This window comes from Panthera onca, chromosome B3 (genome assembly GCF_046562875.1).
Source record: "Panthera onca isolate mPanOnc1 chromosome B3, mPanOnc1 haplotype 2, whole genome shotgun sequence".
Classification (NCBI taxonomy): domain Eukaryota; kingdom Metazoa; phylum Chordata; class Mammalia; order Carnivora; family Felidae; genus Panthera; species Panthera onca.
Genome location: NC_138344.1, coordinates 3,448,484 through 3,476,303, shown reverse-complemented (window position 1 = coordinate 3,476,303; position 27,820 = coordinate 3,448,484). Strand labels below are relative to the sequence as shown.

Genomic DNA, 27,820 nt, shown 5'->3' with positions numbered 1-27,820 from the left:
AATTCAGAAGCATTCACACTAGAGATTAATTTCTTTTAAAAAAATATTTTATTTATGTTTGAGAGAGAGAGAGAGACAGAGCATGAGCAGGGGAGGAACAGAGAGAGAGGGAGACGCAGAATCCGAAGCAGGCTCCAGGTCCTGAGCTGTCAGCACAGAGCCTGACGTGGGACTTGAACTCACAAACCATGAGATCATGGTCTGAGCCAAAGTCAGACACCCAACCGACTGAGCCACCCAGGCGCCCCTCCACCAGGGATTTCTTTATCCCAATTGTGGCCCCCTGCATTTTGAACCCAAATGCAGTCAAGCTCCATGTTACCGGTTGGAGATTGGGGGGATTTGGCCAGAGATTGTGGGGTTTCCTTCTAGAAGGATTATCGAAGCTGGCATCTTTGCAGTGGGCGCCCCTCCCTGGTGTCAGGTCAATATCAACAGCCAACAGGGCTTCCCCACCCTGTTCCTGTCAGTGGGATCTTGTCCAATTTTATATGTCAATTTTCAGCCAACGGTTACCTTTTCCTTAAATGACACATCTTCTAAATTATCAGGGACTTGCTAGGCTCTTGGATTCTTAATTCCATTTTCTAGAAATTTTCTCAGATCTCCCCATTCTGCGCCCAGGCCCTGTTGTGTTGTATAGTTGTCGTGTATTTGTTTGCACCTAAAGCCCTGAATACTGATGGGGTTTCATGTATTTTACTCAGGTTGCAGTAACACTAGTTACAACACTGGCGATCGTTTGCTCAGGTTTATGATCAGTATCATTCTCATTGTTTATTCTGTGGTCGTTTTATTGATTCTTAATCACCGAATCTCTGGGCCCAGAGCAGTGTCTAGAGCACCTGCTAGGCTTTCAGTCCACATTTGTCTAGCGAGTGACGTGTTTCCTTGAGTAGACTTGTATCTCTGTGAGGAGTGGAATTGTCTTATTGTTTTGCTGGAACCTAGTACAGACTGGGCTGGATCGTGGTAGCTCCTCATTACGTACACACACATGAACGAACGAGGCAGAACTTGCTGAGTGTGATTGCCGACAACATTAAAACAATAGGACACGGGTGCCTGGGTGGCTCAGTCAGTTAAGTGTCCAACTTGGGCTCAGGTCATGATCTCATGGTTCGTGGGTTTGAGCCCCGCGTCGGACTCTGAGCCTGCTTTGGATTCTGTGTCTCCCTCTCTCTCTGCCCCTCCCCTGCTCTCACTCTGTCTCTCTCAAAACATTAAAAATTCTTTAAAAATAAATAAAACAATCGAGCAGAGTTTTATTTTTTTTTGAAACACAGACCTCAAGCATCTCATGAGATTCTCTCCCTCGCTGACTCCTTTTGACCCTCTCCTTCCGAGCACCTGACTGCTGCCTTGGCAGGCCCCTTACAGAGCTCTCAAAGCAGGCTGGTGTTCGCAGGTGAAGCCCTGGGCCAGCGTGGCCTTTGGGCCCCACAGGCTGAGCTCTATCAAATGCCAAATCTCCCTCCACGTTTGGTCGTGGGTGAAACGCCACACTGCAGAACACGGGGCCTGCTTCCTGAGTGGCTGCTAATAAGGGCTGGATGGTGAAACCAAAAAGGTTGGGTCCTTGGCTTCCTGTGATGAGCCTTAACCAATGGGACACGCTCAGAGGGAGCTGAACAAATAAATTTTCCTTTCTTTCTCCCTCCTGTGGGCTACTCTGAGGTACAGCTTGTTCTTACAGCTCTTTCTGGGAAAGTCTCAAGTACCAGGTGGATAATACACCTGCCCAGTGGCCTGCTGCCTCTTCCCGGCTTATCTGGGAGACGCCCAGCATCATCACCTACTGCATTGCAGACTCCCTAGTATCTTCCCTGGTGACTCTCTCCCTTCTTCCTCAATCTCACAGTCCTGCGTTTGTGCCTCTCAAATAAACTTAACCCTTGCCTCAGGCTCTGCTTTCTGGAAGACACAAGCTAAGAGATACACTTTGGTAAAAGTTAGTAGTCATGAATTTCAGAATTTTTCCCTTTGTCTTCTCGCTGTCGCTGAAACTTAGCACTCTGGGCGACTGATTAATGCAGTCAATGACGAGAAAATGTTACCTCTTTTGTTGTTTTCATCTGATTTGTTTTTCGATGTTCTGAAGTTGTTATATGCCGATCAGAAACAGGCAGGAGCTCTGCAGTTCTTTGAAAGCCAACAGTTTTTTACTCTGTTGTGGCACAGTTAACAATTTTATGAAGTTTGTGAAAGTAAATTGAATAATTTGAAATTGATGAATGGATAAAGAAGATGTGTGTGTGTGTGTGTGTGTGTGTGTGTGTGTATAAATATAAATATTTGCAATGTGGATGGAGTTAGAATGTATTAGGCTAAGTGAAATAAGTCAGGCGGAGAAAGACAAATATCAGATTTCACTCATATGTTAAGAAACACAATAGATGAACATAAGGGAAGAGAAGGAAAAATAAGATAAAAACAGAGAGGGAAGCAAACCATAGGAGACTCTTCATGATGGAGAACAAACTGAGGGTTGCCAGAGGGGAGGGGAGGGCGGATGGGATAGACGGATGATGGGCATTGAGGGGGGCACCTGTTGGGATGAGCACTGGGCGTCGTGTGTAAGCGATGAATCACTGGGTTCTCCTCCCAAAACCAATACTACATTGTATGTTAACTAACTTGAATTTAAATAAATAAATTTAAGATAAAAAAGAAATTATTTTCTGAAAAAAAAAACCTGTAGTTTTACATTCTATGAAACCTAACAGTGTAAGCAACCCAAGTTATAAAGGATATAGTTCATATCTTGAGATAAATTCTAACTTCATATTTGTAAAGTGCATCATAAGAGTACTTTTTGACCTAATAATTGATTTCTCCTCCTGACCTACAAATTAAAAAAAATTAATTTTGCTAATCTTGATCCCGTTGAATATTCTTGGAACAGTTAGAGGTGGTATTCAGAGTAGGATTATTGGTCACAAGGGGAAGAGACATTCAAAGGTCAGTTTACTCATTTTCTTATTTGAGTGCAAGAACTCAATTACTCATCTGGACATGTGGGAATCTATTTTGCATTTAAGACTTAGCAGCCTCTTTCTGGACAGTTTGTAGGAGAGGAAGGAAACCCAATGACTCATTAGAAAAATAGGGGTTTTATAAATCACGTTAATTGCAGTATTTCACATGCAGACAACTCCTATAGAGACCAAATTCCTCTCTAAGAATAGTATAAATTTCTCATCTGTAGAATGAGTTAACATCATCACCAGATGTGGTTAACTTTTTAGACGGAGTGACAACTTTGTGTCTAAGTTGTAGCGTCTCTCCTAGAGTCTAATTTACTGTTTCAGGATGACCTTCTCCCAGGTAGGAGACATCCCCTTCACCGGTGTGCAGAAGTGGAAAACAGATCAGAATTGCAGAGCTAAGGTTGTAGAGCCTTTATAGGGCATGTGATGACCCTAGACAGGTCATGGTGCTGCCTCAGAGGCGGTTCTGGTACCCGGGGTGAGTGAGGTCTGTAACAGCTGCTGTTACCGGGAATATAGGTATAAACCTGTAGGGGAGAGGGTGAAGCCATGACCTCTGCGTTCAGCCACACCTGCTTCCTGGATTCAGTTGGGGTTGATTTTTCTTCTCCATGCCTCTGTCTCCTGCCCTGCTCAGGACCGGGGCTTAACCCTTTCTGCTTTGTCTCCTGGAGCACAGGGCTCTGCACACTGGAGGTGACCTATACATGAATGAACGTGTGGGAACGACTGGGCCTGAGGTTCTCTTACAGGTTGACTTGCTAATTGTCTTTCTCCTGGTATAACTCGTTCACGTTGTTTGCCTGTTCACCCGTTGAAGTCCTAAGCCAATTCGGATGAGCTCCCAATATACATATCAGAGGCTTCTGTGACCGGAGGCTGGCAGGAACCTAACCTCTATTTCCACTAGGAGCAATGGCCCGGTATTCACTAATTAGGGTTGGAGCTGACTCTGTAGAACATAACTACTGAGAATAACGAGAATCCCCTGGGATTGGGCCTCAATGTCAGGGGCTGTGAGGGAGCCAAGGTTGTGTGAGATACCACTGCTTCGATCAGTGGGCCGCGGTTAAATACACGTACTTAAAAAATGTGACCCTCTCTAACATGTGATGGGGTGCTGAAATTTTCAAACCTGTAGGTGACACCTTTATACCTCTTGATTTTTCTGTGTGCAGCGTTTTGGATCTTTTAGTTTTTAACTTAATCATGTATTTCACACATATCTTGTTCATTGAAGAAAAATTGTAAAACACAAGGAGAAAAGAAGAAAAAAGACACCCGCATCTCATTACCATGCATTTATGTTAATCTTCATATTTGGTGTATATTCTGCATGATTACGTTTACATTTGTTTGTGAAAATATAAAAATAACATATACCAGTTTTAAGCCTGTTTTTTTTTCTCTCACCTGACACGTTGTGACCATATTTATACCCTGATAAGTACAGATCCACATTGTAATTTTTAGTGGCTGTGTAATAGGGATGTCCTATAATTTATTGAAGCAGTTTCTTATTGTTGGATAGTAACTTTGTTTCCCTCGTTTTGCTGGTAGTCAAAGTTGAGTGCGGAGTCAGGTGATGAATTAGGATGTTGCTATGTGTTGCCCTCACGAGACCAGAGCCGGAAAACCCCAGCTAGGATGCTTCTGGATTCCTGAGCCTCAGAAACTCTGTGAGGTAATACCCATTTGCAGTGTTAGGTTGCTGAGTTTTGGAGTAATGTTGCACAGCGATGGATAACAAATACAACTATTCTGACTTTTTATACTAATGATTTCCTGGCTTATAGTTTTACCAGCCATGTGTGTGTGTAAACAATACAGTTTAGTGTGGCATACAACTTTTAATTTTTATGCATGGGACATACTATATGTGTGTGTGTGTGTGTGTGTGTGTGTGTGTATAGTAATTTAATGCTTATTTAGTTTGAGAGAGAGTGTGCAAGAGCAGGGGAGGGACAGAGGCAGAGAGAGAGGGAGACTGAGAGTGAGAGAGATTCTCAAGCAGGCTCCATGCTGTCAGTGCAGAGCCCAATGCAGGGCTTGGTCTCATGAACCGTGAGATCGTGGCCCGCGCCGAAATCAAGAGCTGGTTGTTTGACTGAGCCACCCAGGTGCCCCTCAGACTATATTTTTTAATTGGGTCTTCAATATTATGCATATATGTTTATCCACGTAGTTTCATTATTTTTTAAAATTATTTTGTCTGCAGCCGAGAAATCCACTGTATAAACACTCCACTTATTTAGGCATCTTTTCTCCTGTTGATGTTCATTTACATTGCTTTCCAGTTTGGTGGGCTGTTATTGACAGTGTGGCGGTGAATATTCTGGACACGTTTCCCATGGCGCATTTCACAGGTTTTCCTGGTGGGACAATCGCTGGGCTGAAGGGTGTGGGTGCCTTCATCTTTCCTTTAACTTTCCCAGATAATGCCAGATTATTCTAATGCACACTTCCACCTTTAGGATATGAGAGTTCCCATCGTTTCGTGTCCTTGGCCACACTTGGTATTGTGAGACTTTCAGATTTTTGCCCGTCATGTAGCGATGACTCATTGGGATTGCAACGTACATTGCCGTGGAAACCAAGCGGTTATAAACTCTATTGTTTCTGTGGTGGCCACTTGAATTTTCTTTTTCGTGACCTGCTTGTTCAACTATTTTGTCCGTTTTAAAGTTGGCCGTCTTTTTCTCATATGTGGCAGTTCTTCATAGATACTAGATACTAGTTCCTTCTGTTGTATGTTGTGCATATCTTTGCCTACTCCATAGCTTGCCTCTTCACTCTCTAAAGACAATGATGTCTTTTGATAAAAATATTTTTTTATTTTAATGTAGTAGGATTTTTTGTACTCAATTTTATTAGTCTTTCCCATTATAGTTTCTGATTTTGAAATTATATTTAGAAAGCCCTTTCTGCTCAGACTACAGGATTACACAAATATTTACCTATGTATGGTGGTTTTATTTTTGTAGTTTCATTTAAAAAATGTTTACACCATTAGTTCATCAGGAATCTTTTTGACACTGGGTTGATGGCAATGTTGTTTTTTTTTTTTTTTTTTTCCTCCAGGGTCATGAACATGGTTAGTGAGGTTATAGACTAATTTGACCTCTTGCTATCAATCTTAAATGCTACTTGTATTGTAAAATTGCATCCTGGATATATTGGCTTTATTTCTGAAGTTTCTGTTTTGTTTGTTGTCACTTTTGCTGATTTAGGCACTCTCTGCTTTTTAAAATTACTGTAGTTCTATGGTACATCTTTAGTAAAACCTGTTCCTATTCCTTGGTGGTGTTCTGCAGCATTCCTGACTTTTTTTTTTTTTTTCCACATACTTATTTTCAAGAAGAGTCCTAGGATCCTTTTGTCCATTTTCTCAAAATATTAACATCAGAATTATTGGGGTTGTTATAGATGTATCTGTGGGAAAACGGACTTGTTGGGGATTTTGAATCTTCCTGCTTATGAATATGGCATGAATCACCATTTACTTTCAAATTCTTTTATGTCCCTTGGTATAAAATCTTGCAGGTTTTATTTCAACATGGGTCTGGCAAATTCTTCTTCAGTATTCCAAGTATTCTTCAGTATTCTTAATATTTTCTGCTGCTGCCGTGAATAGCCCCTTTTCTTCTGAGTGTTTTCTTTTTTTCTTTTTTTTTTAATGTTTATTTATTCTTGAGACAGAGAGAGACAGAGCATGAACCGGGGAGGGTCAGAGAGAGAGACAGAAACACAGAATCCGAAGCAGGCGCCAGGCTCTGAGCTGTCAGCACAGAGCCCGACACAGGGCTTGAACTCACGGACCGTGAGATCATGACCTGAGCTGAAGTCGGACGCTCAACCGACTGGGCCACCCAGGCGCCCCTCTTCTGAGTGTTTGCTAATGCGTGGCTTTCCAACCACTTCTCCCACCAAGACCAAGGGGTTCTGAGAACTGGCTGAGATGCTGGGCACCACCCCAGCTCTGCCCTTCCCTGTTTGCCATAGTATGTTTTATTTGTATAAACAATTCTGTTTAAAGCAATGTTTTCCTGAGTGGTTATTGGTAATATTTTAAAATCTATTTTTGTGCATATTATTATTATTAATTTAAAGTTTATTTATTTACTTATTTTTAATTTTTTCATGTTTATTTTTTGAGAGAGAGAGCACGCGAAGGGGAGGGCCATAGAGACACAGAGACACAGAATCCGGGGCAGGCTCCAGGCTCTGAGCTGTCAGCACAGAGCCCGACGCAGGGCTTGAACCCACCACCCCTGAGATCATGACCTGAGCCGAAGGTGAATGCTTAACCGACTGAGCCACCCAGGTGCCCCAACTGTATATATATTATTTTTAACGAATGACCTTTATTGATTTTATTTTTTGTGTGTGTGTGTGTGACTCATCTTGGATATCTAGGTATTCATTCATTCATTCATCCATTTGAAGTGTATTTATTGAGTACCCACTGTATACCAGTACTGTTGTAGGTGCTTGGAATGTATCTGAACAAGACAGATGAGTGTATTGTGTGGTAAGTTCAAAAGCGATAAGGACTGTGGACAAAAAGAAAACGGAGGGAAGATGGATAGGAGCGTTAGAGGCAACTGTGGGGCAGTCGTATTTAAGATAGGGTGGTCAGCGTAGGTCCCATTGAAAAGGCAAGGTCTGAACAAAGACTTGGAGGGAGGAAGTTGGCTGTGCAGGTATCTGCCGGAAGGGTGCCCTAGGCAGAGGGAACAGCCTGAGTGAAGGCCTTGGGGCAGGCGCGGACCCAAGGAGTTTGAGGACCAGGAATGAGAGCCGCTGGAGGAGACCGGGTAACGGGAAGGAGGGTGGTCTGGGAGGATATGGGGGACTCTTCATGTGGGGCTCACTTTAAAGGCTCTGATTTCACACCGAGTGGTAAGGGGAGGCTTCTGGAATATTGCAGGAACAAAGTAGATTGACATTTTAAAAAGATCATTCTGGGGTGCGTGGGTGGCTCAGTCGTTCAGCATCTGACTTCGGCTCAGGTCGCGAGCTCACAGTTTGCGAGTTCAAGTCCTACACCAGGTGAGCATGAGCCCCGCTTCCGGTAAAACACGAGTCCCAGGTGAGCCTCAGTTCTCTCTCTCTCTCCCTCTCTCTCCCTCTCTCTCCCTCTCTCTCCCTCTCTCTGCCCCTTGCTCACTTGCGCCCTCTCTTCTCTCTCTCTCAAAAAGATCATTCTGGTTGTTCCATGAAAATAGACTTTACTGGGGCAAAGGTAGAAGCCAGGAAGCTGTTAGGAGGCTGCTGTTGCAAAGGCCCAGGATGTTCCTGTGAATCAAGCACTTGGTGAGCCTTTATAGAATGAACACTTTGATTTTTTATACACATGGAGTATTTTAGTATGCTTTAAAAATGCCCACACATTTGGGGCGCCTGGGTGGCTCAGTCGGTTGAGCGACCGACTTCGGCTGAGGTCGTGATCTCACGGTTTGTGAGTTCGAGCCCTGCGTCGGGCTCTGTGATGACAGCTTGGAGCCTGGAGCCTGCTTCGGATTCCGTGTCTCCCTTTCTCTCTGCCCCTCCCACACTCATGCTCTGTCTTTCTCTGTCTCAGAAATAAACATTAAAATTTTTTTTTTAAAAAAAGCCCACACAGGGGCACCTGGGTGGCTCAGTCGGTCAAGCGTCCGACTTCGGCTCAGGTCACGATCTCGCGGTCCGTGAGTTCGAGCCCCCCGTCGGGCTCTGGGCTGATGGCTCGGAGCCTGGAGCCTGCTTTCGATTCTGTGTCTCCCTCTCTCTCTGCCCCTCCCCTGTTCATGCTCTGTCTCTCTCTGTCTCAAAAATAAATAAACTTAAAAAAAAGCTGCTGAGGATTCAACTCAGTTTAAAAAAAATAAAAATAAAAAAGCCCACACATTTAAGAAATATACATTTTTCTTTGTAAAGTTTTTATTGATTGATTCTGAGAGAGAAAGAGAGAGGGTGAGCCGGGGAGGGGCAGAGAGAGGGGGAGAGAGAATCCCAAGCAGGCTCTGTGCTGTCAGCGCAGAGCCCATCATGGGGCTCAGTCCCATGAACTGTGAGATCATGACCTGAATCGAAATCAAGAACCAGATGCTCAACTGACTGAGCCTCCCAGGTGCCCCGAGAAATACACATTTTTTTAAGGAAAGAGGTGGAACAGAAGAGTGAGGGTAGCAGGGTTGTCTGTGGAACAGGGCGTCGTGCTTGAGCCTTGTCTTGCATGGGGAAAAGTAGGGAAGGGAGCTCGACAGGCGTTGGAGGCCAGGAAGCAGGAGGCGTCCCCTGCATGTGCTGGGATCAGAGCCCAGGGATGTTACTGGGGTGAAGTCCCTCTCCCCAGCCCCTCCGGGGGCGTGCCAAGGACTTACTCTGAAGTCTATGTTTTGCGACCAGATGATCCCTGGATATCAGCTTTAAATTAGTGTTTATTTTCTGCCGTCTCACTTGTCTCGAGCAATTCACCCAGGAGCTCCGAACAGCTCGGTAATTTGTTGCTCAAGAGTGGGAGTGATGAAGAACTTTGTTTTTAAGTTAGGACGCCCTGTTTCAAATCCAGTTTTGTTCGTGTGATAAAGGTTGGTTTCTGTTAAATCCAACAGGTTGGGTCCATGCTGGTGCCTGTTAAACTTAAGAACCGTATTTACACTCTAAGAAGACGATTTAAACTTTTGGAGAAGGAAAGAGGGCCAACTTCTTTAAAGGAAATGCTGTTTTTATAATGCCTCTGAGATTATCAAGAAATATGAATAATTCAGGGGTTTAACCCTAGAATGAGTAGAAACTAGTTTTCACCGTCTTAGAGGAGCTCACCATCACTTTGGGGAGCTCACACTTTCCGCCCTCACCTCCAATTTTATTTCACAACCAAGAACAGCCTAGAAACATCTGGGGTGGAGTTTCTTTGCCTTGGTCCTTTTGCTGTGGGCCCACACACACTTTCTCCACCCTTCTGGGGCATGCCCCGTGCTAGGCTCGAAGTGAATGCATATGACGTATGGGTTCGCCAATTGGCCTTATGTTGAAGGAAAGACAGAAGAGAGTGTCATGGAAGGCTTAAGGATTTCTTTTCTTCTTTGGTAGTACAAAGTGCTTTTTGTTGTTAATGCATGTGCAATCAGACAGCTTCATCCACAATGCACAGCAATTCAGTAATAGGGCTCTGCCTGGTGCAAAAATACCTCATTTTGTATAGAAATGCAGAATCGCTTCATGTAGATAGGATAGAAAGAATCTTTGCTTTATTCACATATGAATAAAACGTCTTTGTTCATGGGAAAGAAAAGTGCCTCTTATTGTTTAGAAGCTCTGTGAATTGTAAATTAAGCTGATGGCCCGCTATATTATATCTTTCAGGGAAAAAAATAGCTTTTCTTCATACGAGTTTGGGCCCTACTACCTAATATGGTGGTATAAAATGATTTTTGCTTTGCAGTTTGGTTATTACCTAAAAAGGCCTTACGTTTGCCTCAGCTATCACCTCTCAGCGAATGGTTTTAGCAGAATTTTATAATTTGAACTCAAAAGTTATTTTTGTTTATATTCTCTGTCCCACGTAGGATTTGAAGGAGCTTGTAAGAAATTTAAAAAGTAAAATGTTAACTAGAACGATGAATCATGATCAGGGAAACTGTAAATACATCGTGGTAAAGTCAAGGCTCGTGGGGGTCTGTGGGAGTAGATGTATATGTAAACACATCTGTAAGGAGGTCAACAGAGTTGCTATCATTGACCCTCAGATTTGATGATGAGCTTCCTATCAGCCAAAGGGAAAAGAGGGAAGCGGTCGGTTAATCCTCTCCCTGGCTCTGCAAAGGACTGCTTTGGAAGCAGGCCCACCACCCAGCAGGGGTAAGGCGTTCAGGCTTTCCCAAAAGGGAACTGGCCAATCAGAAGAGCAGAGTGCATAAAAGGATGCCTTGGGCGCTGGCACCCCAGGGTGCATGCCGGCCTTCCCCTCCATAGGAGGCATCTGCTCCGGAGAGCCCCCCCGAAGGACTACAGGTAGAAACAGGGCTGGCACGAGTGCCTGGTACCCACTCAGACGAACTCTCCAGCTCCTCGTGTGGATTCCTTCTCTGAAGTGTTCACTGGTCCTCTGCAAAATGAGGAGAGTTAAAGACAAATACGGAAAAAAAGTGAGTTTCTGTCGAATCTGAATTTCCTTGATTTCGGAGATCATGATCTACTTATAATTTTAGTATTTAAAGGAAGCAGCAGTAGTTTAAAAAAAAGAAGCATTGAAGTAGCCTTTCCTTTTTTTAATTTTTTTTTAATGTTTATTTATTTTTGAGAGAGAGAGAGACAGAATATGAGCGGGGGAGGGGCAGAGAGAGAGGGAGACACAGAATCCGAAGCAGGCTCCAGGCTCCGAGCTGTCAGCACAGAGCCCGACGCGGGGCTCGAACTCTCGAACCGTGAGATCGTGACCTGAGCTGAAGTCGGACGCTCAACCGACTGAGCCTTTCCTAAGAATGAATAGTTAGAAACACTTTGTTGTATGGAAACAATAATAGTAAATTATTAATAATTACTGTAATGTTTTATATTTATTTATTCTATAAAATAAATACATATGAAAATCTTTAGTAAACTACTTTATAATATATATTTTATAGCACCTCTGTAATACATTTGTAATAATATATTTTTTATTATTCTTACGATTACTAGTACTACTGTTGTTATTTACTGCCTTTAAAATCCCAAAGTTTTGTGGGGCGCCTGGGTGGCTCAGTTGGTTGAGTATCTGACTCTTGACTTCGACTCAGGTCATGATCTCACGGTTCGTGAGTTCGAGCCCCAGGTCGGGCTCTGTACTGACAGCACGAAGCCTGCTTGGGATTCTCTCTGCCTTCTCTCTGCCCCTCCCCCCAACTCGCTTGCTGATGCTTCTCTCAAAGTAAATACACATTGAAAATGTTTGCGACATTTAAACATTTAAAAAGTTTGCAAACTCCTGTTCTCTTGGCCTGTGAGCATCCCTAACCACCTGCTGTAGTCTCCAGGGTCACGATGAAAGGGCCCCATTTTGCTCTCCCCAGGTGTTCTGCATGTGTGTTCTCCCCCCCACCCCCAATTCATGATGGCTCCTGAGAAGCCACACCCCCTTACCTTTGCCACCTGTCCTGGGATTTTCTCCTAGCACCCCCACCTCAGACCTGGCGGGTGTGGGGTAGTGCCTTTGCCTTAGGGTTGCATATGGATAAGCTCACGGGGGTCCCAAGGCAAGAGGGGCTTTGTCACTTGGGGCAATACTGGACCTAAAAGGGGCCAGGCCCTCGGATGGACAGTCACTCATCCTGTGGTTCTGTGTGGTGTCGGCAGGACAGACTCCCTGCCGTGGGAGGGTCACGTGGATAAGCAGTGGTACAGGATCTTCAGACCAGGTCCCACGAGGAGGTCTGGGATGTCCCTGATAGGTCCTCCCAGGGAGGCAAACGCCACCTGTTCCTTAAGGGACGTGGCCCAGCCCTGCTGGGGGTTTTGAAAACTCCTCAAGAAATCTTACTGCCAGCGTTGGGGCTGTGGGTGAGGTTGCCTTCCTGGAATGAGGGACGTGGACATTAGCTACATACCAGCGTAAGAGTCTGTATTTAAGGCAATTAAAAAAAAAAAAGAACCAAAAAACCCACCTTGGGTAAAATGTATTTAATCTTTGCTTTCTTAACAATTCTCTGTTTATTTAATATGAATCTAATTTCTTGCTTTCTCTGAGGTCCCCTGACTCTTGGAGTCAGAAGGCTTCTGGGAGGGGCGCCTGGGCGGCTCAGTCGGTTAAGCGTCCGGCTGTTGGTTTCCATGATCTCGCGGTTTTGTGAGTTCGAGCCCCATGTCAGGCTCTGCATTGGTAGCATGGAGCCTGCTTGGGATTCTCTCTGTCCCTCTCGCTCTGTCCCTCCCCCACTTGTGCTGTCTCTGTCTGTCACAAAATAAATAAACGTGAAAAACCTTACAGGGTGTTAATTACTTGGTGATGGGAAGGACATTTCTTTTTCTGAGAGAGCGATCGTGACTGTGGAATAAAGACCGTCAAGTAATACAACATGGCGTCACAGCTTTCCTGACCTACCCAAGCCCTCCATTGTTGAGCCACATCGGGTGTGTCACCTTCTGTGCCTAGACACGCGGCACCTGCATCCCGTGGTGCGTTGGCTCATGCTTTCCCTTCACTGGGAATTCCCTTCCCCCTCCTCTCAGCCTCCCCAAATGGCGCTCGGTCTCCAGGGCCTAATGGCCATCCTGCTCCCGCCCAGAGCGCTTCCCTCACCCTCTGCCCTAGACGTGACTTCCTGTCGCTGTGCTCTTTGGGGTTTGCACGTCTGTCTCTTCCAGTGTATGCTGACCCTGTGTTGATTTCTGCCTCCCACTCAACCCAGGGCACGATGAATCTTTGCCAGCTGGAAGTTTTTCCATTTCATCCCCAAAGTGACCAAGAGCAGAAACGGTAAATGAGTAAGGATCAGAAGGGGTGATCGCCATCGTACGTGGATGGTTATGAGACGGACAGGAAGTACGGAGCGCTGCAGACATGGTGGGATAGCTCTCATCCCAGAGGGGGTTTCAGTTTACTTAGGATTTGCACGTAGAGACAATAATGCGCAACAACCCATCCCTGAGGGTTGTTTTCCGTCGTTGTTCCTTCTGTGCTGTTCGTAGGCGGCTTTGCTGAGCTCCTGGTAGTGGAGGGAGACGGTGCACTGTCTCATGAGCAGGGACCTGCTCATGAGAGGTCTGGGGGCCCAGGGCGTGGGATGAAATAATGGGAAAAATAACTTTTCCGTGATACGGTGAGGTGTGATGCTCCACTTTCCGGAACGATGGCTCATCTTCTTTGAATGTTGGGACCTGAAGAGACTATTGCCCTTGGAAAACTTTTCCCACCGACATTTCAGCCCAGCAAACTCTTTTAAAAGCTAAAGTGCACGGGGGTGTGTTTAGGGGCGAGGGGGGCATCACGTCTGCCTATGTTCTCAAAATGGCTTAGGGAAGAGAGAGAGGGAGGGAGACAGAGGGGCTTGGGGACTAAAAGGACATGAAGTGACATTTGGGAATGGGTGAAGGGTATTGGAGAGCTCTGTAGCACGGGGGAGCTCTCTGTAAGAGTCTCGCAGCTTCCCTGTAAGCCAGACGTTTATTTAAAAAAATATATTTTTAAAAATTGTTTTAGCGAAGCAAAAGAGAGGGGCGCCCAGGTGGCTCTGTCGGTTTTGCATCGGACTCTTGATTTGGGCTCAGGTCACGATCTCACCGAGGTGAGATCGAGCCCCTTGGGGGGGGGCTCCATGCTGGATGTGGAACCTGCTTGGGATTCTCTTTCTCTTTCTCGCCCTCAGCTAAATAAGTAAGTAAGTAAGTAAATAAATAAATAAATAAATAAATAAAAAAGCAAAAGAGAATTCTTTGAATTGTTTTCCAGTTAGAAAGAATGTGGCAGTTGTAAAAATGGTTGTTGTTGTTGTTGTTGTTGTTGTTTTTAATCTACGGTAGTGCATTGTATTAAGATAGTTTTTCCAACATCACGAAGCAGTGAACTCAATTCTGGCACAGTCTACCTGCAGGCAGCGTCACACCCCACAGGTGAAGGGCTCCGGCCCACGTGACCGGCCCCTCGCTCCTACTTCTGCCGCCAACTGCAAGTCCAGGCTGTCACCTGTGCTCCTGACTTACCAGCTGTACCTAGGAGGTTCCCACACCCCCTTCTTGGGCTCATCAATCTGCTAGAGCGGCTCACAGAACTCAGAGAAACTTTGTACTCACTAGATCACCAGCTCGTTACGAAAGGATGTCACTCTGGAACGGCCAGATGGAAGAGATACTTGGGACAAGGTATATGGGGAGAGGAGAGGAGCTTCCGTGCCCTCTTCGTGAGCCACTGTCCCCAAATCTCCACGTGTTCATCAACCCAGAAGCTCTCTGAACCCTGTCCTTTTGCGTTACTGTGGAGGCTTCATTAAGCAGGCTCGACTGATCACATCATTGGCATTTTGGCAACTGATTCTCCCCTCCCCTGGAGGTTGGGATTTGGACTAAAAGTTCCAGCTGTCTGATCACTTGAGCTTTCTGGTGACCAGTCCCGTCCCAAGGCCCCCACCCTAAGTCCTTCATTGGCATAAACTCTGGTGTTGCTCTAGAGGCAGTCCTTATGAATGAATGACCAAAGATGCTCCTATCGCTCAGGAAATTCCGAAGGTTTTCAGAGCTCTCTGCAGAAACCTGGGAGGAAGACCACATACATTTCCGCTACCACAGTAGTTGAAGATCTGTTTGTGCCTCTTGTTGTGTTTGTGCCTCTTGTGACCCTGTCTTAGGTCAGACCTCTGCTACCTGGGTGTGACCCCCTAAAATGTCTGCGTCCTAATCCCTGGAACCTGTGAATGTTACTGTATATGGCAGGGGAATTTTGCAGACGCGATTAAATGAAATCAAAATTAATTAAATTTAATTAAATCAAATCTTGAGAGATGGGGCGATTATCCCAGATGACCTGGTCGGGGGTCTGATGTAGTCACAGGGTCGTTACAAAACACTGGAAGAACAGAGGAGAAGCTAATGTGAAGATGGAAACAAGAGGTTGGGGTGATGTGATTCAGGGGCCAAGGGATGCGGTGGCTTCTAGAAGCTAGAAAAGACGGGGAAAGGGATCGTCACCTGGAGCCTCCAGGAGGAACGAGAGGTGTGGACACCTTGATTTTCGCTCTGGGAGACACATTCAGACTTCTGACCTTTAGGACTGTAAGGAAGTTCATTTGTGCTGGTTTAAGCTGCTAAATTGTGGTAATGTCTTATAGCAGCTGTAGAAAACAAGTATACTGGGTGAGGGCTTTTCTCCCTGGGATCATAATTAAGCCAGGAGGACGCCTAAATAGGAGCCTGAGCTTGGATAATCATCGTTAGCATTTCAAATACACTGTTCTCACACTTCACTTACTCCCTGTGCCTTAATTCGGTCCCCAGCTTTGATCACCTGTATGACAAATGGAACTGGAATGAATTTCAGAGTCAACAGGCAGAGAGCCTGACATCACCACACGGAAATGATGTGGTTTATTTGGCAAGTGTTCTGCTTGAGAGGGCCTGGCTTTTGGTGGCAATTGTGGCCCCTGGGGACGACGTGGGGAAGGGGGAGGTGGCAGAGCGAAAGCTGATTCCCAGGCAGGGTTTCTCAAACCCGTGTGAAGGAGGGACCCGGCTTATAAGGAATTCCTTGTGTTAAGTTTAGTTTTATTACGAATATTGTTACTTAAATATGTGTAAACATAAAAGTGATTGTGAACTTGAACTTACAGCTTTAAGGCAACTGTGGAGTCCAAAGTTGTTTCGAATTAAATGCACATAAAACTCCCAACCCAATTTTGCATTTATTTTATTTGCTGAATCTAAACGGATGCTCTCAACGTGGCCTCGCACACACTTGTGAGGTTCTAGCACGCTATCGTCGTTCCAGCGGGACCACATTTAATTCTCTACAGAGATACTATGTTGGAAGAAGCGTATGCATCACGGTAATTCATTGATCCGTCAAGAGCAGTTTTCAAACCCAAATGCAAACATTAAATCGATTCCCATTTGTATACAAATCAAAACAGACTGAGGTGAACTGTCGTATTTGCTAGTGTCCACCTCGCGGGTAAAAGTCAGGAGAGTGGCAATCTTGGGGGAGGGGAGATGGTTGTACCGCAACGGGGTGCATGGGGACCTTCTGGGTTGCTGTTGGTGTTCCATGTCTTACCTGAGTGTTGTTTCTTTAGTAGTTTTTCTTCCCCCATGCTATGTTTTTAGAGTATAAAACACGTGTGCAGACCTTTGGATTATTATAAATTGAATAGTCAGAAATCAGAAATAGAACATTACAAGCACCCCCCAGAAAGCATGTACTCTGTACTCCTTCTGTTTATAGCCTCCTCATTCCCCCTAAAAGTAGCTCCCGTCCTGCCTTCAGTAGCGGTCACTGACTGCTTTTATTTATAGTTGTACAACCTAAGTGGGGACCCCCAAATACTATGGTTCCTTTTACCTAGTTTTGAACTTAAAGAAAACAAAGTCACGTTGTGGGCCGCAGGACAGCTGGCTGCTCCGAATCTGTGCCGTCTGTCTGTCCACGGTCTCTCAGGCGGTGTCGTACCTTGCGGAGGTGGGGCTGATGGGGCTCTGTGGATGGTGGGGGGAAAGGGGGTTACCAAAGAGAGAGGGTCAGGAGGGGAGGAGTCGTCTTCTTCATCAGATCTTCAAATGTGTTGGTGTCCACCCAGAGAAAAAGCCACCATTTAAGACAGGCCCGCATTTCTCTTCACCTGTTAAATGTTCTGGTATAAAGTTGACTTGAGAATCTGAAAGTTGAGTCATGGGGAGTGTGGGGCCCAGAATTGGCTGCCTGTCCGGCTGGCCTCTTTCTGAGGTTTTAGATCCTTGTTACCGATACTGGTTCTTCCCTTTCCAGTCTGAAAACCAGTCTCCTTGGCAGAATAGATGGTAACCAAATGTCCAGACTTCTGCAGGGAAAGTGCGGTTTTGTGAGTAAGACATGAAATCTGTAACGGGAGTAAACAGACGATGGGGCGAAAGAGATCGTGTATCATGTCTCACGGAGCAGGTAGGCGGTAGGAACCACGCTGAGTATTTCACGTACGAGGGGTTTCTGCTCAAATGGGGGTTGGGGGGCTGAAGGAACCAGCATGGAAGCCGGAATCATCTAGAGGGTAGGAACTCAAGGAAGAGGCTGCTGCCTGCAGGGGTGCGGGGCAGAAGGAAGGGGCGGTACTAAAAGCCCCATGCGGTCAGAGGAGAGGAGAGGAGAGGAGAGGCTGTCCTGGGCCGTGCCCACCTGCAGGGATGCTTTGAGCTGGGACACCAGGTGCCCGAGCTCCCGGAAGGGTGGAGGCGGGACGCAGCGACAGCACCCTTTTCTTCCCTCTGCCTTTGTTTCCGCTCTTGGAACATAACCAGAAGCCCAAGCGATGCAGATTTTGGAGTCCCGTCCCAGAGCCACCAAGCAGACGCAGAGGGTGGGGCTGGAGCGGAGACGAGGTCGTCGTCCTGCCTCAACGCGAAGGCCGTAGTGCGCGTCGATTGCTGGTTCCAGAGACTGTGGCCTGGGGGTCGTTTTGGGGTGGTGGCCAGCTCTCTGGTGTGTGTGCACCAAGTAGTGGCTCCTGGCAGGGGCCGTGTCCGCACTGAGGCCGGTGTCCCGTGGTCGGCAAGGGGGGCTCGGGGGCAACAGTTGTGTCTGATCATTTCCCAAAGGCAAGTTGGATCGGTTTGAGATTCGTGTGCCTTTTCCAGGTCAGAGCGACAGGTCACGACATCCGAGGTCTTGTTCTGGGTCCTCTCCCAGCCCCCTGGGTCTGTGTGGGTCTGGAGCTGTCTGGGCAAGGGGGCCAGGGAGAACAGATGCCGGGTGGAAGGGGGGATGAGGGGTCTGGGGCATGTCGGCTTGGACATCGAGGAGGCAGCTGGGTGTGTGCATCTGGGACTCAGGAGAGTGATTTGGGGCTGGAGCTGCTAATTTGGGTGCTTGGTGGTAAGTGAACCTTTGAGAGTGTGCAGAAGTTTCCAAGAGTGTGAGAAGAGGTGAGGGGAAAGTTGAAACCCGACCTTGCAGGACCCGCAGCATTTTCAAGGCAAGAGGAGCTCGCAGAGGCAGGAGGGACCATCCTAACAGGAAGCTCTCCTTGTGCCCCTCATCTCGGGTGTTTACTTCTTTGAATGGTAACGGAATGCACCCGCAACCGCCACGGCGTAAGGTCCGACCCCAAGGCATTAGCTCGTAGGGACGGTCTCCCCCACACCACACCTGCCACGGCATGACGTGGGCAGCACACGCCTCGGCATCTCCCCTCGCCACAGGGCCGGTGGGGGAAGGTGCGGGCCTAGGTGGGCCTCATCGTCACATGCGGGCTGGACCTGGCTTGGGTGTGGCCCAGGCTCCGTGGCCGCACGAGTGCTCCCACCTTGATTTGGCTCCCGAGTTCAGTGCGACCCACTGATTTTCTTTTCCTGCGTTGTCATTGCAGCTGTTTCTGAGAAAAGCAGAATTACTAAGTTTTCTGAGTCAATCTCCGTTTCGCAAAGAAGAGGCAAAACATATGCAGGCTCTAAGGTCGGTTTTGAGATCCCAGAATGGTCTCTTCCTGATTAAAGAGTCCAAGGAAGCCTATTGTGTGGCTGGCGGAAAAAGCCTGTGGGGGCTAGAACAAGAACAAGTGGGAAACTATTGTTTTTAGTGTTTTGTTTTATTTTTGAGAGAGAGAGAGCGAGCGCAAGCAGAGGAGGGGCAGAGAGAGAGAGGGAGACACAGAATCCGAAGGAGGCTCCAGGCTCCGAGCCATCAGCACAGAACCTGATGCGGGGCTCGAACTCACGAACCGTGAGATCATGACCTGAGTCAAAGTCGGACGCTTAACCGACTGAGCCACCCAGGTGCCCTGAAAAACTATTTTTTACAGAGCTTAACTAATTACCTTTTCCCCTCAATCATAAGAGATGGTCAGCATTTTAAGAGAAGCTGATATACCCACATATGAATTTGTATGACAAATAGAAGGGCGATTTTTGGACCATTAACACCCTTTCATTTTTTTTAGCAAAGGATTCTTCAATGACACTTTTAAGGCTCTAAAGTGAATTTAGAATGTGTTTTGAATGATGAAAACCAGGTTTACATGCAATTCAGGGACACATCCTGGAGAGGAAGTACAGTTGTGAAATGTTGAGCAAGGCCGCGGAAGTTTTCATAGGAAGGAAGAGAATGCAGTGTTCATTTCTACCTTTCCTTTTCTCTTATCAGCATCTCAAAATAGAGCGACCATACATTTTATTGTTACTGTTTCTTTGCTACTACATCAATGACAGTTCACTTGATTTTAGCCCTGTAGCCTTGGGCTAAGAGGACATTGTGAAAACAAATGAGTATTTATTTATTTATGTATATACGTATGTCTTTATTTATAGAGCGTTTGCATGCCCAGGAGCGGGGGAGGGGCAGAGAGAGAGGGAGAGAGAAAATCTCAAGCAGGCTCCAGGCTGTCAACGCAGAGCCTGATGTGGGGCTTGATCTCATGAACCGTGAGGTCATGAGCTCAGCCAAAACCAAGGGTCCAAAGCTCAACTGACCGAGCCACCCAGGCGCCCCCCCCAAACAAATGAGTATTTTAAGGTGCCCGTCCTTGGAGGAGTTTGGAAGGGCAGGGCTCATGGGAGGGTTTGCTGAGAGGTGCAGGGTGGGTGCCCAGGAGAGGGGCAGAACATGTTGAAATAGAGTTGGGAAGGAAGGTCCTGAATGGCACATGTAGGACCTTAACTGAGGGTGCCCTGTGATGGGTGTGGATCCCAAGCCATTCCAGACAGCACTGTTTCCTAACCTGAAGTTTGGAGTTAGGAATGAGTTCACATCCTCAGTTTTGGGGAAACTTCTACGAAATCCTGGAGATGTTCTGGCCTTCCTCACTAGGTGCAGACCCAGCCTTAATTTATGCATCTGGGATGGCCTATGTTTTGTTTTTGCCATTATTCTTCTCATCCCTCACTGGCCTCAAATCTCCAAAAACAGCTGACTGTGAAGTCCGAAAAGATTGTCTTCCCGGCTACGAGAGCCACGTGCTGGCAAAAGCAACAGCGGCCCCCAGAGATCACCAAAACCCTCCGGCAGTGAACCGGGAAGGCCAGAGTTGGTGCCCAGCAGTGTTCAATGTAACCAAACAGCAGAGGTCGGAGGGCGTGACCAAGGCCATAGAAAGTGATCATACTACACAGAGGATGTCTTCTCTGCCTGTTGGGAAGCTATACTTAAGTCTGCCTTTTTTTTTTTTTTTAATGTTTGTTTATTTTTGAGAGAGAGAGAGAGAGAGAATCCCAAGCAGGTGCTGCATTGTCCACCCAGGGCCCAACTCACGGGGCTCAAACTCACGAACCGTTGAGATCATGAGCTGAGCCAAAGTCCGATGCTTCACTGACTGAGCCACCCATGTGCCCCAAGCCTGGCTTTTCTGAGAGTCTCGGGGAGTGAGGCAGGGGAAGGTGGCAGTGGGTCACATGCACCGGTCGGGAGCTCTGAAGGGCCTCTGTGGCCCCAGAGGCTTTCATTTGCAAGGTGGTAGGTGAATCAGCTTTTTCTCCCCAAAGCTTCAACACATCCAAGTTGCTTACCTACTGGCCGTTTTCTGTAAAAAAAATCTGGGTTCTGTATTCTTTTTCGTTCCGTTACGAAGGATGTCTCTTCCCATGTCCAAAGAGAAATTGTGTAGCTACGTGCCTTTCACTGGTTATTTCTGTTCAGCTGTTTTCTTTTCATAGGAGGAATTTTTCAAAAAGCTTTTTGGGATTACACCCCATATAACTCGTGTACAGTGATGCAGATAAAATCATAAATTACTAATTCTATGCTTTTTTTTCTTTTTTACTAAAGTTTACTAAAATAATAGGTTTGCTTTCCTTTAGTGAATAGTCATGATTTTCTCTTATTACCATCTAGCAACTCTGTGATGAGATTTTTTTTTTTTTTTTAATCTTTTTAACTTCACTGAAGGTCTCCAGGCCAGGAGATCACATGTTTTAGAGATCTTATGGTTATTTCCTTGCTATCATTCAGGGCCCGATTTCCCTGGACTTTAATTGGAGACAAGTGTCACTAATAGAAATTCAAACGATATCGTTGACGTGCCCTTGAGTGCATTTTGGGGCAGTGGTCTGTGGTCAGGAGTCAGGACAGACCTGTGTGGTATGCACTCTTCTGCTGGTGGGGACACCATGACGAATTAGGCAGGCACAGTCTTGTTTCCAGGGATCTCAGAGGCCATTGCGAGAGGCTAGCACGTCATAAACTGTGCTGTGTGGGGTGATAAGGGGTGATAAGGGCTGTGTTTGCACTTACTGTATTTTGTTTTTGGTTTATTTAAGTCCAAGTTAGTTAACATATAGTGTAATAATGGTTTCAGGAGTAGAATTTAGTGATTCGTCACTTACATATAATACCCAGTGGGGCACCTGAGTGGCCCAGTCGGTTAAGCGTCTGACATCGGTTCAGGTCATGATCTCGCGGTTCGTGAGTTTGAGCCCCGTGTTGGGGTCTGTGCTGACAGCTCGGAGCCTGGAACCTGCTTCGGATTCTGGGTCTCCCTCTCTCTCTGCCTCTCCCCCACTTGCACTCTGTATCTTTCTCTCTAAAAAAATAAACATTAAGAAGTTTTTAACACCTGGCACTCCTCCCAACAGTTGTCCTCCTTAATGCCCATCTCCCAGCTAGCCCATCCCCCTACCCACCTCCCCTCCAGCAACCCTCAGTTTGTTCTGTTTGCCTCCCTCTCTGTTTTTATCTTATTTTTCCTTCCCTTCCCCTGTGTTTATCTGTTTTGTTTCTTAAATTCCACATATGAGTGAAGTCATATATTTGTCTTTGTCTGACTTATTTCACTTAGCATAATACACTGGTTCCATCCACATTGTTGAAATGGCAAGATCTCATTCTTTTTGATCCCCGAGTAGTATTCCATTGTGTATATACCACATTTTCTTTATCCATTCGTCACTTGTTGGACATTTGGGCTCTTTCCACAATTTGGCTATTGTTGATAGTGCTGCTATAAACATTGGGGTGCATGTGCCCCCTTCGAATCAGCATTTTTGTATCCTTTGGATAAACACCTAGTGGTGCAATTGCTGGGTCATAGGGAGCCCTTATTGTGTTAAGGGGACCCACAGGAGGGGCCCCCAGCTAGGTCTCAGTGATGCAAGCTGGCTGGGTCCAAGAGCCCTGGGCCCTCAGGACCAGCCAAGAGGGTTCTTGGCTTTGCACAGGATAGAAATAAAGTGTGAGCTGAGGGGAAATGAGGACAGGTTATTGAAGTCACAGAGAGAGTGTAGATGTAGACAGGGCATCCGGGAGACTCAGAAAGACCAGAAGAAGGAGTCTCATCTTTGTGTGGGCTCTGGGGTTTTTATTGAGGATGTGGCCCTTCTCAGGCATCCACAAACAAAGGTGTCCTCCATAAGTCACTTGTGCCCTGGAACCAGGGGTCTTGGTGAGTCGGTGGTCTTGGAAAACCAAGAGTCGTCATGAAGTTCATGATGACTCTGCCCGGTCACTCCTTATATGTTACCTGTTGTGCTGGAGGACTGCAAAGAAACTCCGTGACCTTTATGAGGAGGACATCCATATCTGTTCTATGCGGCATGTGTGTGGCAGGGGCATAGTCCTGGCAAGAACAGAGCAGGAAAAGGAGAAACAAAAGCAGGTTTTCATGGGGTCCCTTTAGTTTTCCCTGTCTTATCAGGAGGCAGGCCACACATGGCAGTGACACTTGAGCTGACCCTTGAAGATTCGCTGGGTGGGAAAAGGCTTGTGGATAATGGAAGCAGCATGTACAAAGGCAGGAAACAACAGGCTACTTTGGGGTGCCAGGGTGGCTCGTTCGGTTGAGTGTCCGACTTTGGCTCAGGTCGTCCTCTTGCGGTTCATGAATTTGAGCCCTGAATCAGGCTCTGCAGCTGGTGGTGTAGAGCCCGCTTGGGATTCTCTCTCTCTCTCCCCCTCTCTCTCTCTCTCTCTCTCTCCCTCTTCCCCTTCTCCGCTTGGGCCCTCTCTCTCGCTCTCTCTCAAACTTAAAAAGAACAGGGTGCTTCTATGTGACTCAGAGTTTAGGAATGGAGGAGTGTGGGGTGCTTATGGGGAGTGGCAGTGAATGAGACTGGAGAGAGGTGAGTGGCGGCCAGATCACAGAGGGCATGGTATGGTATGTTTAGGAGTATGGGTTTTCTTTTAAAGGCAACAGGGGCCACTGAGTCAGTCTGGGGGGTGACATTACCTGGTTGGTGTTTTGGATATCTCACTGGCAGCCGGTGGAGAGGAAATGGAGGAGCCCGTTTAGGAGGCTGTTAGAATAGTTTGGGGGCGAGGTGATGGTGGCCTGACTGAGGATGCATTCAAGGGGATGGAGAGAAAGAAATGGAATTGGTGGCTGATTAAGCGGCACGGTTGGGGGGAGAAAGCGTGGGACAAGTGAGAGGGAAGACAGATTGGTAGCATTTCGGCAGCTGCTCACTTTCATTTCTACGAGACACATGCGTGCACGCACGCACACGCACGCTCGTTTTTCTGGGAGTCCCTTAGAGTTTCTGTAAAGTCTATGACAACTTCATCAGATTCCAGACTTTATCAACTGTGTGAATGGTGGTTCCACCAGTTGAGAAAGGGATATGGGCCAAGAAGTCAATTTGAAGAACAGAATGATGAGTCTGTTAATTTTTAAATTGTGTGTTTGAGGTGTCTTTGGAATATCCAGAGAAAATGTCTGGCAGACACTTGGGGTGTGAAAAGAATTGAAGTTTAGGAAAGAAGTTTGGGCTGGAGATATAGATTTCCAAGTCAGCAGCATATATAGGCTGATCTAGATGGGTAAACCCATGGGAATGGGTTGAAATACCTGGGAAGGTCCTGTAAGGGCAAGAGAGAGAGGGATGGCCGAGGCCTAATCACGGTCGAGTAACACAAAATCATGAAAGTACTTAAAGAGTGGGGAGTAAGGGGAGAACACTTAGGCCACGGAGGCCAAGAAAAGGGAGACTTTCCAACAAAGAACGGTCAGTAGGGTCCACATGAAGGCAGGCCATGTAAGCGAAGCGCTGAGATTTATTTGGGGGATTTAGAAATTAGTAGATCCCTGAAGAGAACAGTTTAACTGGAGCCAGATTGTAAACTGTACCGATTAGGAACAAGTTTGGCTGCAAGTAACCCCAGCCATGTACAGATCTGGGTTTATTTTATTCAGATAATGCCAAGTCCAGAGGCGGGCGGCTGCTGGTGTGTGTGTTCAGCCGCTTAATGATACCACGGCTGCAGTTCTTAAAGCCTTTTCCTTGTAGTCCCTACTGGCTGCTGCAGCCTCGGACACGGGGGCTCAAGGCCGGAAGAAGGAAGAGGGAGTGTCACCCCAACAGCTCACCTTTACACCAGAGTTTCCTGGAACCGCCCCCCTCCCTCCAGCGCACGTCCGCTCGGGTCTCATTGGCCCTATCGGGTCACGTGATGAGCTGTGGTCGCGAGGGATGCTGGGAGAGCGGGGGGCCCGGACGGCACCTGCCGCCTAGGGATCCTCCGCCCGGCCTGGGCGCGTTGCCACCTGGAGCGAAGCCCGGGCGCCGCGGGCACCGGCGACGGAGGGAACCGAGCGGGCGGCCGGCAGCGCGGTGCTGGCCCTGGCGGGCGGGGACGGGACGGGCCCGTGGGAAGACGGGGATGATCCGCGTGAAGGCTCCCGAAGAAGCGGTTCTGGGAAGTAAGGGCTAGACTGGCAGCGTGCGGGGAATGCAGGGAAACGGTGCACGGTTCCGTGGTAGGCCGCGAAAGGCGTGAGGACGGTGAACGTTGATTCCGGGGAGCGGGAGACCCACCGTTGGTTTTCACAGCCTGGGCCGTCCGCCGTGAGATGGGGGTCGGGGGAGCCTGTGCTTCGCTTCGCCTTCGTCCGGGGGCCTCGGCGGCCTAGGAAGGAGTGCACACAGGCTGCGGGTGTGGACGTGTATCCCCCTAAAGCTGTCCACCCCCAGCCTCCACGTGTTCCCCTGTGAAGGCCGCTGCTTACGCGTGGCACACGGGGTCAGCCTGGCCGAGAGATCTTGCAGGCCCCTGTGAGCATCGCAGCCCGAAGGGTGCCTGGAGCGGGGCTTCCCCCCTAGCCCGGCCGGGGCCGACCTCAGCCGGTCCATTGCCATCCGGGAGGGTGCGCCCCCGTTTTTCTCTCTGAGCCTCCTTCCCCAGAGCTGCTGGCCCCCAGGATTTGGAATGTGCGGTGGGAGAAGGGGACAGTGGGGCGGGGGAGCTTCTGGGTGTTGTGGACGATGCACATGCCTCTTGTTGGTCCCTGACGGGTGCTCAGAGCAGACTTCCTTCACTCCTGGGCCTCTCTGGTTGGTGTTGGCTTGACCCCTGCCAGGAATGCACTTTTTTAATGCTGGTGGCACTAGCCCGCTTTTTCAAGATCCTCATGGGGAGGGTCCCTTAAAAATATTTTTTTTTATGTTTATTTATGTTTGAGAGAGATGGAGTGCGAGTGGGGGAGGTGCAGAGAGAGAGACACACACACAGAATCCGAAGCAGGCTCCAGGCTCTAGGCTCTGAGCTGTCAGCACGGAGCCTGACGTGGGGATTGAAGTCATGAACCGGGAAATCGTGACCGGAGCTGAAGTCGGACGCTTAACCAATGACTGAGCCATCCAGGTGCCAGGGAGGGTCCTTTTAATACCACCGGCCCCACTTCTGGCCCCAGGGTGTGCTGACCTTTGATCTGCCCTGAGTTTGGGCCTTCGGTTACTTCCCAGCACAGCAGTATCTCTTCTCTCTTCCTCATGTTGGCACAGGACAAGGGACTCTGGACCTTTTCTTCTGTCTCTGGGTTTTTAAAAAATTCATAAATGGGGCGCCTGGGTGGCTCAGTCGGTTAAGCGGCCGACTTCGGCTCAGGTCATGATCTCGCGGTCCGTGAGTTCGATCCCCGCGTCGGGCTCTGTGCTCACAGCTCAGAGCCTGGAGCCTGTTTCAGATTCTGTGTCTCCCTCTCTCTGACCCTCCCCCGTTCATGCTCTGTCTCAAAAATAAATAAACGTTAAAAAAAAAATTAAAAAAAAAAATCCATAAATTAGTTGACCTGCTAATGCAACTCGCAGGGGCTCCATGAAGACTAAGAAAAACCGATGGGGAAAAGCCACTTGACTTTATAAAAAGAAATTAATTTTTTTTTCCAGGATAAAGAGTTCTAAACATGAGTATCAGAAAAAAATCCTTCCCTTAGTCTTTCCTCAGTAACATTAAGTGCCAGAAAATACTATAGCTTGCAACATCTCCAAAGTATTGAGGAGGGAATAGATTGACCTCCAAATATTGTATGTAGCTTGGTGCCTAGAGGGCACTCCAGTGTTTTCTGTTGAATGAATTCCAGAATGCAAAGGTCTCTTCTTTGGGGTGGTTGTAAATAAACATGTATAACTTATTGTTACTTTTGTAAACAGAAATGTGTGTGTGTGTGTGTGTGTGTGTGTGTGTGTGTGTGTGTTAGGTAAGAGGTGGGAAAAACTATCCCTACTATTAACAGTGATTATACCTGGGAGTAGGGGGACTTTTGCCCCTTAATTCTTGCACATAAGTCAGATTTCAATTGATAATGTTTTAAATTTTGTATTTCTCATTATTGTTTTAATTTTACAAAATGCCATCTACATAAAAGAGCGCTATCATAGGTCAGGGCCTAGTTATGCAATTTTAAAATTCAAAACAAGGGGTTCCTACTTACTCATTAAAAGAAACACACAGGTGTATCATTTGTGGCAGAACTCTCTTTAGACCGACATTTATTGGTGAGCGTTAGGAATAAAACATTCTCAGCATCAACTTCCTACCTCCTTTTGAAGGTGGTGAAATTTTCCTAGGATGACCCAGGTGGCTTGATAAGAATGAAATACCTTTTTTCCAGCCAGACTGTTTCATGTGGTTCAAAACGTATTATCTCATCTGATCTTTTGTAACTCCCCTCAAGAGCTATTTGATCCTGTCCTCATGAGGTCTTCGCCTACTTAGGTCAATGCAAAGGGTTCATAACAGAGCAAATCAAAAGAAAGGAAAAAAGGAAAAGAGTAACTTCCTCCCGAAGTCCCAGTGGAACTCTGGGCTCCAAAGTGGGCCTGTCTGTGGTCTGGACCCCACGCACAGGGCCCCAGAAAGAGAGCAGCCTTCTTGATTAATTACATTCCTGAAAGACTCTGCCTTAACCGTGCAGGGTCTTTTACAAAGGAAATCCTGCAAGATCACGTTTTGCTCTGAAAGGGATCAAACACAGAATACAGGCTAGAAT

The 27,820-nt window shown here is 47.1% G+C and overlaps 2 protein-coding genes across 14 annotated transcripts in view; one reads left to right on the top strand and one right to left on the bottom strand.

Moving 5' to 3' along the window:
- HOMER2 (homer scaffold protein 2) overlaps positions 1-14,791 on the bottom strand; it is a 615,401-nt gene extending 600,610 nt beyond the window's left edge. Inside the window, exon 1 of the mRNA XM_081795829.1 lies at positions 14,745-14,791. The gene's annotated coding sequence lies outside the window, so the exon portion shown is untranslated. The remainder of the gene's footprint in view (positions 1-14,744) is intronic.
- SH3GL3 (SH3 domain containing GRB2 like 3, endophilin A3) overlaps positions 1-27,820 on the top strand; it is a 133,877-nt gene that overhangs the window by 39,183 nt on the left and 66,874 nt on the right. For 3 of the 13 annotated variants that reach the window (XR_013556473.2, XR_013556474.2, XM_078449075.2), the window contains exon 1: positions 17,428-17,577. The exons of 4 other annotated variants lie outside the window; for them this stretch is intronic. Coding sequence is in view for 5 of the 9 variants with exons in the window: in XM_078449075.2 (XP_078305201.1) it covers positions 17,509-17,577 (69 nt within the window). In the remaining 4 variants the exon portion in view is untranslated. Of the gene's footprint in view, positions 1-17,424; positions 17,578-25,109; positions 25,253-27,820 lie in introns of those variants that run through there. 6 more of the 13 variants (XM_078449071.2, XM_078449073.1, XM_078449076.2 and 3 more) reach the window with 5 other exon arrangements.